The sequence below is a fragment of the Molothrus ater genome, chromosome 3, assembly GCF_012460135.2.
Source record: "Molothrus ater isolate BHLD 08-10-18 breed brown headed cowbird chromosome 3, BPBGC_Mater_1.1, whole genome shotgun sequence".
Taxonomy (NCBI): domain Eukaryota; kingdom Metazoa; phylum Chordata; class Aves; order Passeriformes; family Icteridae; genus Molothrus; species Molothrus ater.
The window spans coordinates 82,363,920-82,378,019 of NC_050480.2; the positions used below are offsets into that span (position 1 = coordinate 82,363,920).

General features: G+C 41.5%; 1 protein-coding gene across 1 annotated transcript in view; it reads left to right on the top strand.

Annotated features, from left to right (window-relative positions):
- Window positions 1–6,382: 6,382 nt before the first annotated feature.
- The window catches only part of PXDN (peroxidasin), an 82,575-nt gene continuing 74,857 nt past the window's right edge, over window positions 6,383–14,100 (top strand). Inside the window, exon 1 of the mRNA XM_036380787.1 lies at window positions 6,383–6,597. Coding sequence (XP_036236680.1) covers window positions 6,383–6,597 — 215 coding nt within the window. The remainder of the gene's footprint in view (window positions 6,598–14,100) is intronic.

Below are 14,100 nucleotides of genomic sequence, written 5' to 3' on the forward strand. Positions count from 1 at the left end.
CATATTGGCTTTGATCAGACTGGAAAGAATGGATGAATTAAGGGAGGGCTGTGATAGCCTCAACCTCAGACAACCTAGCTGAACACACCCTCTTGCCTCTTGGTGTACCTTGGTATTCGACCTGAAAGTTTGAGAAACTACATCTTTCTGGTTTTAAACACAAACATCTATATGGAAAAATATATATTTTTCTGAATGTCCTGTTAAGTATTGCATTACTTCTGATTTTCCAAAAACCTTTGTTAAACTATTGCTGCAATCAAACTATGGTAAAATGATTTTGCTCCAGACAAACTGTTGCATTTCACTGGAAGCTAAGGTCACGATGAGTAGATCAGATCATTCCTGTCCTAGATTGTGTCATTTTGGTGAAGTTGCTCATGACTCACCCTTTAAGCTTGTGAGGCATCTTGCCCAAGGGGGTCACCCAGGCTCAGCTGTTGTTAACAGTGAGGTGTCATTGCCAAAGGGCAAGTCAGGTGATGAAAAAAACAGATGATGCCTGGAGAGGATGTCGGAAGACCTCTTGGCCAGCCTCCTGCTGAGGTAAGGGCTCTTGCCAGCAATGTCTCATAGCAGTCATGGCTTTGTCCAATCAAATCTTGAGAATGTCTCAGAAAGAGGATTCCCAGCATTACCATGTAACCCTTGCTTGTGCCACACTGCCATCCTAGAAAAAAGTATTTATACACAGCATCTAACCTAAATTTCTCAAACTGCAATTTATAACCATTACACCTATATCACTGCTATTATATCATCTACCACTGCAAAAAATTGTTTGTTATATCAATATTGGTACTTTCTCTTCCAAGTGTCACAGGCTGCTGTTGGATCACAACCTTAACCAAACTTCACCAGATGAAATAAGCCCAGATCCCTCAGTCTATGCTCACAGTCATGTACTCAAGGCCATTGGGCATCTTGGTGTTCCTTCTTCTAGCTTTTTGTCTTCCCCTTTGATCTGGTAAGGCAGAAGAGGATGTGTCCTTCCAGGTGGGACCTCACATGCACCATCTGTGGCAAAAAGCCTCCTCCTTTGATCTGCTGCCTCTGTTTCTCCTGATTATGCTCATTCATTTAAAATTGAGAACAGAAAACATCTACATTGCTCTGGAGAGTTGAACAGCATTTGTTCACCACTGCCTCCAGGATCCTTCCTAGGATTTCATATGCCCATGGCTGGGGCCTGTCCCTCCTGCCAACCCCCCTGGGCTGGGGTTGGGATCAGTCCCATGGGGGAACCAGCATCTGGCACAGCCCTGGGATGTGTGGGCAGGGCTGTGGGGATAGGGATGGGCTGGAAATGGCAGTTTTGTTTAAAAGCAGGTCTGCTTGCCCTCACAGGGGCTCTGGCCTTCCCCACAGCAGCTCCCTCTGCCCAGGGACCAGCTCTGCTCTTCCCAGATTGTCCCAGCATCCCAAGAGCCAGGCCCCTGGGCTCAAGGTGCCCAGGATCAGCCCAGTACCCACTGGGAAGTGGGCACAATCCCACAGCATTCGTCTGTCTTCAGTGAGGGCGTTTGGTTTTATTTATGATTGTAAACATGTGGCTGGTGGCTCTGATCCTCTGAGGCCTCCAGGCACAGCTGCAGAACAAATCATAGCCTGGAATCTCTTCTGGGTGAGGTATTTCCTCAGTGTAGTCAAGGGATTAAACTAATAACACCCAATTTCCCACTATGCTGATATTAAGGACAATTACTCTGTGGGAAACCAGGAGCTCATTGGTTCAAGTACATTTTCCTTTGGGAAAGTCTCTTCAGGGGAGTTTTCTTATTTTCATTTATCATCACAGGCAAACTCTTCCATTGTATGTTGGCTGGCCATGTTTCTCTGCATTTTAAGTGGCTTGCCAAAGCAGGGCTTAATATTATTTATTTTATTCAGTATTTTTCTTAGCATATAATTTAAAAAGCCAGAAGGATGAAAACAGGTTGTCCTCCTGTGCTATCTACTTTTCAGGCCTGGCTTCACTAGCCAGTGCAGGTTGGTAAGTGTTTTACCTCTACTGTGTTACCTGTGAGAGTTGTGTGGAATCAAACCAAAGGAATTAGGTCTAATAGATCCTTATTGCACAGCTGGTAAAAAACCAAGCTTATGTTTATTTTCCTAAATATCACATAAGGGGTAGACAAGGTCTATTTCCTGCATGTAACAAACTGAAAGGGAGGACACATTAAAATGAATTGTCTGGAAGAACAGAAATATGTAGCAAATGTAAGTTGTACTGTTTGATTTAAGATACAGTAAGCATCTTTCCTTGAACACATTCACTAGCACCAGGTAGTCTGGTTGAAGTGAAGATTCAAAGGTACTTGGAAGACAAGCTTTTCCTTTTGTTTTGTCAGTCAGAGGAATTTATTATTATAAAGAAACTAGCAACACTTGTTCAGGTGTCTGCCAGTCACCAGGCAAATAAAGTTACCCATCACATTCCACAGCTAGGCACACTCTTGTTCAAACTTGGACAGAACATCTTTTATGATGGAGCCAGTGAAGGAATAACTTCTTCCAGAAATTCATACTATATTCAGGAAAGGAGAATGGCAGCTTTTAAAGATATCAACATTACTATCCCAACTGAGAGGAAGAAGGATTTGTGAGTATTTGGAGACAATATCCTCAATGTTCTTTGCTGTGCCAGTAGATATCATATACCCTCAAATGCCCATGGTCAGAGACTTTACATTGCCTCTGACAGATCTGGCTGTGAAGATGCACGAGGAGTTTCAAGAATGATGTATCTTAGTATAGCCTAAGCTTTCCTGGATAGTTGAGAAATGCTTATGAATTTATGAATTTTAATAATTGCTGACATGCCATCCAGCTACTCCATGTCATTCACTTTGAATATAGAATAGAAATAAAAGGTAAGATTATGTGATTTCAAAACCAGTTTGAGTTTTGTTTCTGCCTTTAAAAAATCAACAATCATATGTGTTTAATCTTTAGATCCCTGTGCTGGTATATTATCATGAAAACACTTTAAATATAAGTTTCTATGGTGCTTTGTTCAAGATTTTGTCAATATGGTCCTCTTAATTCTTACTATTATTATTGACCAAAAGGTTCTAATTAATGATCTAGGTCATGATTCAGTGTCTGCTAGAGACAATGCAAAGCATCTTCACTGTCAGGTATCTGAAGATATCTTGAAATGTCTAGAATATCTGACTTTATATGCTAAGATAGAATGTTAACAGGGAGATATAAACTAAACTGAAGAGGATTTGAGTATATATTTCTTATACCTGAATTTTTAGAAAAACAAAATATAAAAGTATTAACTATTTGATCTTTTACAAAGTTTTTTTAGTACCTCACCAAAGCAAAATCTATGAAACTAAATTACTGATATGGAATAAAACCAGCAAGTGGCAGTATTTGACAAAATTTGTGAGATGGATAGGAAGCTTTTAAAAGCAAATGGAGATTTACACTATATCTAACTATAAGGTAATCACTTCTGCTAGCATTTAGAAAGAAACATATCTCATTTCCAGCATATTGTTTTTCCTTTCTTTTCTTTTTTGTTAGGTCAGCTCTTCAGCTAGAGAAATTGGAAACAGAAGACAAATTTCCCATGGATATTTATATGCAGGGTCAACAAAAATGACCCTGCACATTTTATAAAAATTCTTCTATAAAAACTGGCTAAGAATAGAAACACATATCAAAACTATTTGGAAGTTTTATTTATCAGAAATCTTCCCTGCCAGCAATTTAGAATAGCATGCAATGAATATTAAAATCATAAAAAGATAGAACTGTTTAGGAAAAGATCACCTTTAAGATCACTGAGTCCAACTATAAACATAATACCTCATTGTTCTGGATTCAACAGGGCATAAAAAAAAGTCTAACTTAAATGACTTATAAGGCATCAATAACATATTCACCAAGAGCCTGGAAGTTGCATGTAACAAATTGCAAGAATGCTATAGCATGTTACATCTAAATTGCCTAAGGACCATGAGAGTATCTATGCACTTTTATTCTCACTGTCAGAATTACAGGTGTAATAGCACAGATACTTCTGAGGCATAGCACAATAGTCCATCAAGATCCCAAATGCTAAAAACTTTTCAGAACAATTTTAATTTCCTATAGAAAACATAATTTTAACTATGTGCTTTTTTCTGAAAAATAATTCATCATAAAGCACCAAAATTACACAAAGTAAACTGTTATCATATTTTCCTAAATGCTACAAATATCCCAATTTGGTGCTATCTCTATATGATTGTGTTTAATTATCTAACCTCAGATGTTCTGCTGCTTTCAGTACAGGCACTGCAGGATGACAGATTTACAGCTGCCAAGGTGCTCTAATAGGAGTGGCGTTTCTGCAACAAAAACTTAATTGTGCCAACATTTGCACTTTGTGGGTCAAAAGTGTCAGAGGTTTTCCTGGACCAGGAAACAAACATAATTTTCAGATTAAGACATGCTTGTATCCCAACACTGATTACAAATGCAGAAGAGGTGATACACATAGCAGCTGCTTGCTGAATTGACATTGAAGTGATGAACTTTTCAACCTGATTATTCTGTAAATTCTCTTCTACTTCAGACTGGTATCTTCTGCTGTAAAACAGCTGATGGGGATGCATATGAGTTTCTGAGCAACTTAGTATGTTGAAGTAGAAGACTTAGGTCCAGCCCTGCAAGAGTTTTTAGAAATGCACCCAATTTAGAAGCGTACCTAACTGGTAAGATTCTTCTAGGAGTCTCTGATCACCCTAGAAAATCAGTAATCACACTGATGGCAAGCCAGTGAGCCTTCCTTACCTCCAGACACAGATTGAGCCCACAGGCTCTCAGTTAACCACTGGGGTGGTGAAGGGCTCTCTAAAGCAGCAGTTGTGCTGCTTTAGAGAAGGAAACATAGTGATTCATGGAAAACACAGTCAAAGATAATGAATCATCTCAGCGTATTTTAATTACGGGCCCATTTGTGACTTCCAGCATCACAGCAGACCTCCATGCTCTGATTTTCTTGATAAGGTATTTGACTTGTTGTTAGAAAAAAAAAAAAAAGTGTTCAAAATTAATTCCCAGACTCATGGGCTAAACACAGGTTTTCAATGAGATTCAGAATAACAGAATCACAGAGTGGATGAGGTTGGAAGGTACCACAATGAGTAATCTGGTCCAACCTACCAGCTCAGACAGGGTGTTCTAGAGCACATGGAACAGGATTGCATCCAGACAGTTATCTCCAGTGAGGGAGATTCTACAACCTCTCTGAGCAATCTCTTCCATGAATTACTATAGTTAAGTTTTAGGCAAGAATGGCCTCTACATTGTTTCTTGAAGAAAAAGAGATTCAGGCAATGCTGCAGAAGTGCCATGGCTTGTTTTTGAGGTGGAACTGGGGGTGCTGACATCCATAATTTCTAAGAGAATGTGTTCTTGTTAGACATAATAGGTTAGTTGTGATCACTGCTACTGTCATCATAGAAATGATGTGCCAGTGCTCACCTGGGATAGGCAATGGGTGGATGATACAGGTATGAGTCTGCTTAGGACTGACTGACATCACGTAAGAATGACAAAGTATTTAGGGCAATGTTAGAAATCTCAAAGCCAGTCTAGGGCTTTTTTTGTTTTGTTTTGTTTTCAGGCAAGATTTGTTTTGAGAAAGTGTTAAGATCATGTGAGCTGTGGCTGCAACCATTATTCTTCTATGTGACATTCTAGTGGGTCCTCTTATACTTCCTTGCCTGTGCAGCCACCTAGCCAAAACCACCACCAGAAAGTAATTCAGGGCAAATCCAACAGATTGTCCTGGCTCAGCAGTCAAAGTCACAGAGAACAGTCCAAGGCTTGTGTATGTGGGTTTTCAAACCAGGGCAGAAATGGAAATTGGCTTGCTGGACTTGGTTCTTCCCATAAGGGTTTCTCTTTCCCTGATCTGTTTGTCCTCCTCTCCCTCTCCCTCTCCCTCTCCCTCTCCTCTCCCCTCTCCCTCTCCTTACTCTTTCTTTCCCCTTCTCCAGTCCCCTCATTTTGCCTTCCTTCTCTCCTCTCCCGAGGCGCAAGCTGCCGTCCCGCTCAGAGGGTGCCTCCACGCTGACCCTTCCGCGCACGGCGGAGCAGCAGCCCGGGCGGCGGGCGGACCCCGGCCCCAGTGCGGCTCTGTCCCGGGGCTCTGTGCGGAGGGCGGCGCGGAGCCCCGCGGGGCGGCCGCCCATCCCTCGCTCCGCCGGCCGGGGCGGGCCCAGCGCCGTCCCCTCCTCCAGCCCGCGCGGGGGCCGGGATCGCCCCGCCGCCGACCCGAGCGGCAGCCGGGAGCGGAGCGGGCGCGACGCGGATCTGCAGGAGCTCCTCTCCTCCTTTTCCTCCTCTTCTTCCTCCTCGCCCTCCGCCCGGCGGCATGGCCCGGCGCGAAGCGGCGGCCGCCCCCGGGCTCTGCCTGCTGCTGCTGCTGCTCCGCAGTGAGGGGCTCTTCGCCCCCGCCGCCGCGCAGCCGCCGCCGCAGCGCGGGAGCGTGTGGTGCCCCAGCCGCTGCCTCTGCTTCCGCACCACGGTGCGCTGCATGCATCTGATGCTGGAGAGCGTCCCCGCCGTGTCCCCCCAGACCACCATCCTGTGAGTACCCGGCGGGGGCTGCCGCGGCGGCCCGGGGCAGGGAGGGGGGCGGAGGGCGGCAGGAAGGGAGGGAGGGCAGAGGCGAAGGCGGAGGAGGGGATGGATACCTGGGGCGAGAGGCGCTGGGCTGGGTGGCGGCGGAGCCTCAGCTCTTTGTCTGCGGTCGGGGGAGGGGGCCGGACCCGCGGCGCTGGCTCTGCCCGAGGGGCCCGGGCGTCGCTGCGCTGCTCCGGGGCTGCGCTCGCCGCCCCCGGCCCCGCCGTGCCCGGAGCGCTCCTGCCCGGCTCCGGCGGCGCGGGGTCGAGGGGGTCGGAGCGGTGCCCCCGGCTCTGCCGGGCTCTTAGAGGTGGATGTTCTGGTTAGCGTGCGGGTGTTGTGTCCCAGCATAGCGGTCCCTAGAAGGATTTCAGTACTTCCTTAGTATCCTGTTTGTAAGCATATTCAGGCGGCAGGGGGATCGACAGGGACATAGGTGTCACTTTCTGCTCAATTCTTAGACGTGTTGGGGATGTACGAGCAAACCGGGACCCAAGCCCTGGGCTTGCTGGTAACGAATCCGGCTCAGATTCCTGCAGGGATTTGCGAACATTAGTTAATAACCTGTTTTTTAGTTCAGGCACAAATGTCTCAGTTGAAGTGCCGTTCCTGTGGCCACTGTTTTGGGTGTAATTGCATTGGTATAAATTTCAGTATTGACAATGATTGACATTTAATTCACATTGATTTGACTGAAGCAGTTACCTTTCCAGGCATATTTCCCTGCAATAAAGGCAAAGTTCCAAATGAACATCACACACTATTTTGTTTCGTGGCTTACTAAGAGGAACAGATTTGTTCCACTGACCTGCTTATATGTTACTTGGGCTCGGAAAGCTCTTGGCACCAGCCCTGCCCTTTCCTTACACACACTCAGCCGTGGAAGCTGAGCAGAACTTGGCCCTGGGAATTTTCTGCGGGGCCTCCTGTCATAAATTAACTTGTGACTTTGTCAGATATTTTCAAAAGGGGTCTATAAAGCCTTGCTGTGTTTCAGCTTCCAACTATTATTTAATGTGAAGAGTACAGTCATTTAGCATCAACTGAGTCCCTCTTTGGCAAGAAGTGCAGGCTTTTGGCAGAATTGGATTAGTCCTGCATTACTTGTAAACCTTTTAGGGAACAGTACAGGAAGTGGGTGGTTAATGTTTCTTACATTTGAAACAAAGTACATTTACAGAACACCTTTTGCCTTGAGATTACAGGAAACCGTGTAAAGCTAGTTTTTTGTGAATCATCTTAAATGAAAAAAAAAGAAGTCTTAGAGTGGAGTCAAGACTTAATGGCTTGGTTTCGTCTTAAAGGTGGAAGGGTCTGCAACAGCAGAAAATATTAGATTAAACCTTGCCGGGTGGAGCTCCCCTTACGGTGGGTATTTATAATCTTGCAGTCAGTCAGAGGAGAATGCGTGAACAATGCAAGCATTATACTCATCTAACTCCACTAATATATCAAGTTGTCTAGTATCCCAAATGTGAATTATCATTCTGGTAGAATGCAAGCTACCATGCTGCAGAAGTAATGCAGAAGAAGTTTATGTTTTCAGCTTGACAAAGAATGGTTGTTTTCAAAATATGCCTGCAGATTACCAGCATTCTTCAAAACCTAGTGGTGACCTTACTTGTCATCTAGTAATGGGTATTATCCTTTCTGAACAACTGACTGGGGAACTATTATAGATGAAATAGGCAGTATTACATCTGTAAATACTCAGTTACTCCTTCTGCTACAGTTCTGCTGAATGGCTGTGAATGGAAAGGAGCTGGGTCAGAAGATATTCAGGCAATATGAGTCTTTGGGACAAAGAACAATGGTACAATTGATTAAATAATCAGTAGTTTGAAGGTACCAATCATACATAAATAGCTTACCTATTATATATGAATTGGTTTTAGCTGTAGGAGGTACTTTCAGAATAGCTGTTACATGTCTGAGGTACTCACTGAATTTCCACTCATTTTTTTACTTACCTGCAATGTTGAACTGTAGTTCTACACTGCACTTCACAGAGGTAGCCCATCACCCACAGAGGGCTTTCTACACTCAAGAACAGTTTCTTTTTTAAGCATGAAAGTAAGCAGTTATTTAATCTCTGGTTTGACTCTCAATGCTTGTCTTTCAAGTGGTGCCTGGATATTAAATGAATTTTCTTTAGTAGTGGTGTTGATAGATAATTAAAAATAATAAATTATTTTAAATTTATCACCTTCCCCTTTCAAACAAAAATTTAGGAAATCCTGCAAAGTGTATGCTGATGGGTTAAGTCCATTTTTACTGGCATTGATAAATTCCACATTCTCATCTGTTTTATTTCTTACTTACAACATAGATTGACTGTGCAGAGTAATTTTTTAAAAAAATATCGCCCTCAGTTTTTCCTGGTTTTATAAGTATTTTGCTGAGTCCTGCTTCTGAAAAATGCCCCATTTTGGAAGCTGCATTGACTTTGCTCTACTTCACATATCATTTGTTACATGGATTAAAACAGCATGGGGCCCAGACCAATGGTGCAGCCAAGTGTTTTTTCCCACATATCAAAAATGTCTACTCCTAATCTCAGGCTCTCTTTTGAAAACTGTTCATAACATTACTGGTTGCTGACCTTGCCAGTGCTACTTCTGGCTGTACATTTTCTCACTCTCTCCTGCTCCTCCCACTTTCTGGCACTTCCCCTTCCCTGCTGCAGGCTCAGAACCACGGTTTAGATTGCTTCTGCAGGGTGGATTCTGCCAGTTTTGAAAGAGCTCAGGGAGCCTTGCATAAGCATGTGGTTTCTTTTTTACCTGGGACAATTTTGGACTTTTTTGGACTAGGGCCAGCATCACAGTCCTGTGCCGACTTCCCTTAAAAATGGAGACCCATGTACAAAATGGTTTGAAAAGCTACTTAATGCCATAAATATAATCATGGAAATTTAATTTCATCTCTGACTAAATACAGAGTGCTTATTTTCACAGAAATTGGTGAAACATATTTATATTAAACCATTTAAACTGTTGAGGAATGTAAAATTCTGGGTGTCGCCTCTTGCTGTCTCCCCCTCCCATAATTGTGTCCTGTCTTACAGTTTTTAGAGAATGTCTGTGTTCTAGAGCAATTTCATGTATGTGGTGTTGATAATTCTGAGAGAAGACCTTTGAATATTGATGCAATATGTTACTATTTGTATCTAAACACAATCCAAATCCAAACCTGTCTACAGGACTAGCTACACATACTCAGACCAATACTGAAATTTGTTCGCAGTTTTTCTTGGCAGCACCTCATTGCTCTCTTGTTTCTTGCTAGCTGTACAAACAAAATTGTATTCACTGCACTTGAGTCTAGCAGACTGAGCAAGAAAAGAAACTAATATTCTGTTAATAGCAGAAAAGGTAAAGATTGACAAAAATAGTTGTCGCAAAAGAAAGTGGACTTCTTTTGCACTGAGAATGACATGGAAATTATTGAGGACAAGATTTAATTTTGAAATAAGTCATTCTGTCTTTGCTATGTGATTATTAGTTTAGGTGTAATTATTACACCTGCATGTCTGCTACGAATAAAACACCTTTTCAACATGAGAGTATAATTTTAAGTGATCAAACTTTACTAGGACTTCTTAAGTTGCAGCCATTCCAGCTGAATAGCTTTTGAAGGTAGGCTCTGAATGAAATTGAAGGCAAGTTTGTGTTGCATGTTACTGCTTTTGTTACATGATTCTTACACATACTCAATATTGGATAGTTTAGGGTGTGTACTTTTTTTATTTACTCATTTATCAATGTATTTTAATTTCTGGTTTGTACTGTAGATGTCAAAGGGGGAAGCTTTAGTAATTTAATTCTATGGTGATTTTCTGGACAGCTGAGTGAGAAGTACTTACAATTTTTTCATCTCTCCATAAGAGCTTTTGCTGGAATCTAATGTATGTTCATAATGCCAGTGAAAACCATTATTGAGGCTTCCCAAGAGTATCTGTCTTAATACAAATAAAACCCCCACAACACTAAATGACACAAATCACATCTATTTGGAGAATATGTGAATCACAAAAGAGGTAGGGGTAATGGAAATATAATGAAATTTCACATTTCATTGTTGATTTGTGCTAACATTATACCTCTTAGCAGAGATGTTTAGGAAAATGAAATGGGTGATATGTATGGAGACTGTGAGTGCAGAAGTCTCTGGGCTATCACAGCAAAAATCTGCATGCTGTTTGCAGATCTGCTATTTGAAATGATGCATTTTCAGCCTGCAAACAACCATCCCATTTTCATCTGAAAATACAAGATCCTTGTGTTCTGTTAGATCTTTAAAACCCTTTTAGAAAAATTGCAGTAGATTAAAATTAAGACAGAATACAATAAACACAACTCATCAGTGTGAAGGGTGAAGGATTGCAATCTCAAAATCTCAAATATGGACTGTGAGTAAACTTGATCACTTTATGGGTAAACATCAATTTGCATGTAGGAGTTAGTCATGAGATAACACACCAGAAGATTTTATTCAAGATGCAGGGATTTATACATACTTAATGTTAAAAAAAGAAGTACAGATTCTGAAGATTTATTTGAAGGGTTTGAAAATTACTTAATACTGACACAGCTATTGGCACTCCTGATTGGGCAGCAAACTGCAGTAGGTACCAGTGATGATTTTCCTTAATGACACAACAGGGGAGGGTAAAGCACAAGATTATTTCAATAGAAATTATCTTGCATCTTCCTTCATAGTACCTGGACCAGAACTCAGGCACTCGAAAGGGGACACCTTCATTAGAAATGATAATTTCTAACCTCAGACTATTGGGCCTGTGTCATAGCTGCTTGCTCTCAGCCTAGGACATCTAAATCAACAGTGGGCACCACTGGTCAGACAGCTGAATTAATTAGCTACTGTTTGGGCAGATTATTAATTTATTTGTGCCTTCTCCAGCCCAAGTGTGCTGACTAGTCTCTGTTGACAATAAAAGGAGATTAAATGCCTGTATGTAGATGTTGATATTGGTCTAAACCAAAGTTTAAAGTATTTTTCAGATGAGAATGTTTTCATGGAATTTTCAACAGAAAACTCCTTGCAAAAACTAGGCAAAGGAGTCATAAGCGATTTAAAAAAATTAGCTTTCAAAGTGCATAAATTGTTGCTAAAAATGGTTGTTTTCTCTTTATTAAGCCCCATCCCGAGTCCCAACAAATCAAGTGGATACTGCAAAAGATACCAATCCTCCCCAGCAAAGCAGCTGTGGAGGGTGTGTGGGAGGTAAAGCCTGCTGAAGCCATTCCCAGGCAGTCTGGTTGCACTGCTGATGGAACGAGCCAGGACCAAGGCATGAGTGTGTTAAGGAGACATTTGCAGAGCTTGCAGAAAGTGTTTGGTCATTAGCAGGGGGCAGAAGGGCACAGCACTGATAGTGTTTGACATTTACTGGGAGACAGAGGCAAAGCTGCTGAGGGCTGCAACAGAAGGCCCAAACGAGTCTTCGCTTCCAGTCACGGGATTCACTGGTGGGAAGATATTTTTGTCATCTCAAAACTGTGTTAGCCCCCATCAAATCCTTTGCTGAAGAATGGGAAAATATATGGAACAAAATCATATCCATCATTTACTGCAAGTAGCTTACTGTACCCTTAACACACTGTCATCAGAGGAATACATTATCATGTAGGACAGTGAATAAATACAATTTCTTGTTTTCATCTTGTTTTACTAAGATGTATTTTTAAGCAGTAAATACTTAATATTTGAATGTTAAAATGATAAATATGTGTTTATTTACTGAAAGATACCTTTAATAAGTAAACCCAAAGATCTGTTTGACCTGATGTCTGTTTTTTGAGGGTGATGGAAAGCACAGCTTATGAACAAGTAGACAGTACAGAGCAGCATATAATTGTTTATACCTATAATAATTTGCAGATGTGGATTTTTGGGGCTAGAGATACTTCGATAATTTCTGTAGATCTTGATGGATCTCTCCTCCACAATATTTTAATGTCTTTTTTTCATGTCTTTTTTTCAACTAATTTAGCTGTTAAGTTACAATATAACTTTCAGTGACAAGGAGTACTACACAAACTACATGGTGGAAATTGCTGTCTTCTGTTTGAGGCTTGAAAGTTGTTAGCTTCACTTAGTGTTCCCCATTTCTTCCATTGGAAGAGACAGTGAGTACTTGATCCCTCTCTATCATTCCAATGCAGCCGTGATTTTGTGATCTTTGATCCTAAGCTTCTCCATTCCTTTCTTTTTAAAGTTGGAGTCTTCTCAATGAAGGGTTGGTATTAATTTCTCATCGTCTGGGGTTGCTTCCCCCCTCTGCTGTGTTTGGAGGTGAGGGAATTGTAACTTTGCCCAGTATTTGTATGGCAAATCTGGTATGAGGTCTCATGGACTAATCAAGGGAAACTTAAGATCTTGTCTGTAAGTAGTAATGATCTCTTCTAGGCCTGCCATTTTATTTGTAAAGTTTGATTTTCTCCATATACATTATTTTATATTAATGCGTGCATTAGGTCTGCATTTTAATAGCCATTCGTGGACTGTTGGTAGTTTTTTTTTTGCTGTTCTTCCTAGGGGAACTTTGTTAAAATAGATGAATACCATAAGCAAAACTTTGTTCTTTCTGTGGTTCATCACTCTTGAATTAAGGAATGAACTGAACAATGCACAACTCAGCACAGCTCTCTGTGAAAGTCTACTGGTGACCTTTCCCACCTACAAAAATTCTCCATTTACTGCAAACATCTCTTCATATGCTCATCTGGACTGTGGAGTATTTGCTTTATAGCTGTTTCAAAAGATTGTCTTCTAATTCCCAAAGCTTTGGGAGTTTGGACTGTTGTCATCACAAGGATTTTTGTTTGTTCTACTGAAATGTTCTAGAAAGCTATAAGGATTATACAGATCAGTGGATTGCTTGGTGTTGTTGTCTACATCCCCTATTCAAAATTTTTTAAAAACATTTTTCTGTCTTTCTGATTCTGTTTAACAAAGAACATCAGTGTCTCTGCTGTTACTCAATTTTCCCAAACAACATAATTAAAAAATGATGAGTTAAATGAATTTTCAGCATTACTTTGGGGAATTCAGGGGCATGAGGGACAGTGAATAAGAAATTTTTGTGTTGCAGAGACAAACATGGGATTACGTATTGGAAAGAGTAGGAAATGGATGCTTGGGCATGAGTAAATATATTCTTTCTCTCTTAATTCCCAAAGGCAGCTGGTGGAAAAATAACAGGGAGATGCCTATCCTTACATCATCTGGAGGGTCTGGATCTGAAACAGGGAGAGAAGTGTCTCACCTAAAATGGTGGTAAACACATGCCTAAGAGAAAAACATGATTAATAAATATTCTAACCTCCTCCATTTTCTGAGTAGCCCCTACTCATTTTTCTCCCAAGTGAGGTCAGTGCTCATTAAGAGATGACATCATGGGGATGTCATTAGCCTGCAGAAAGCTTTGTCATTTAGGTGTTA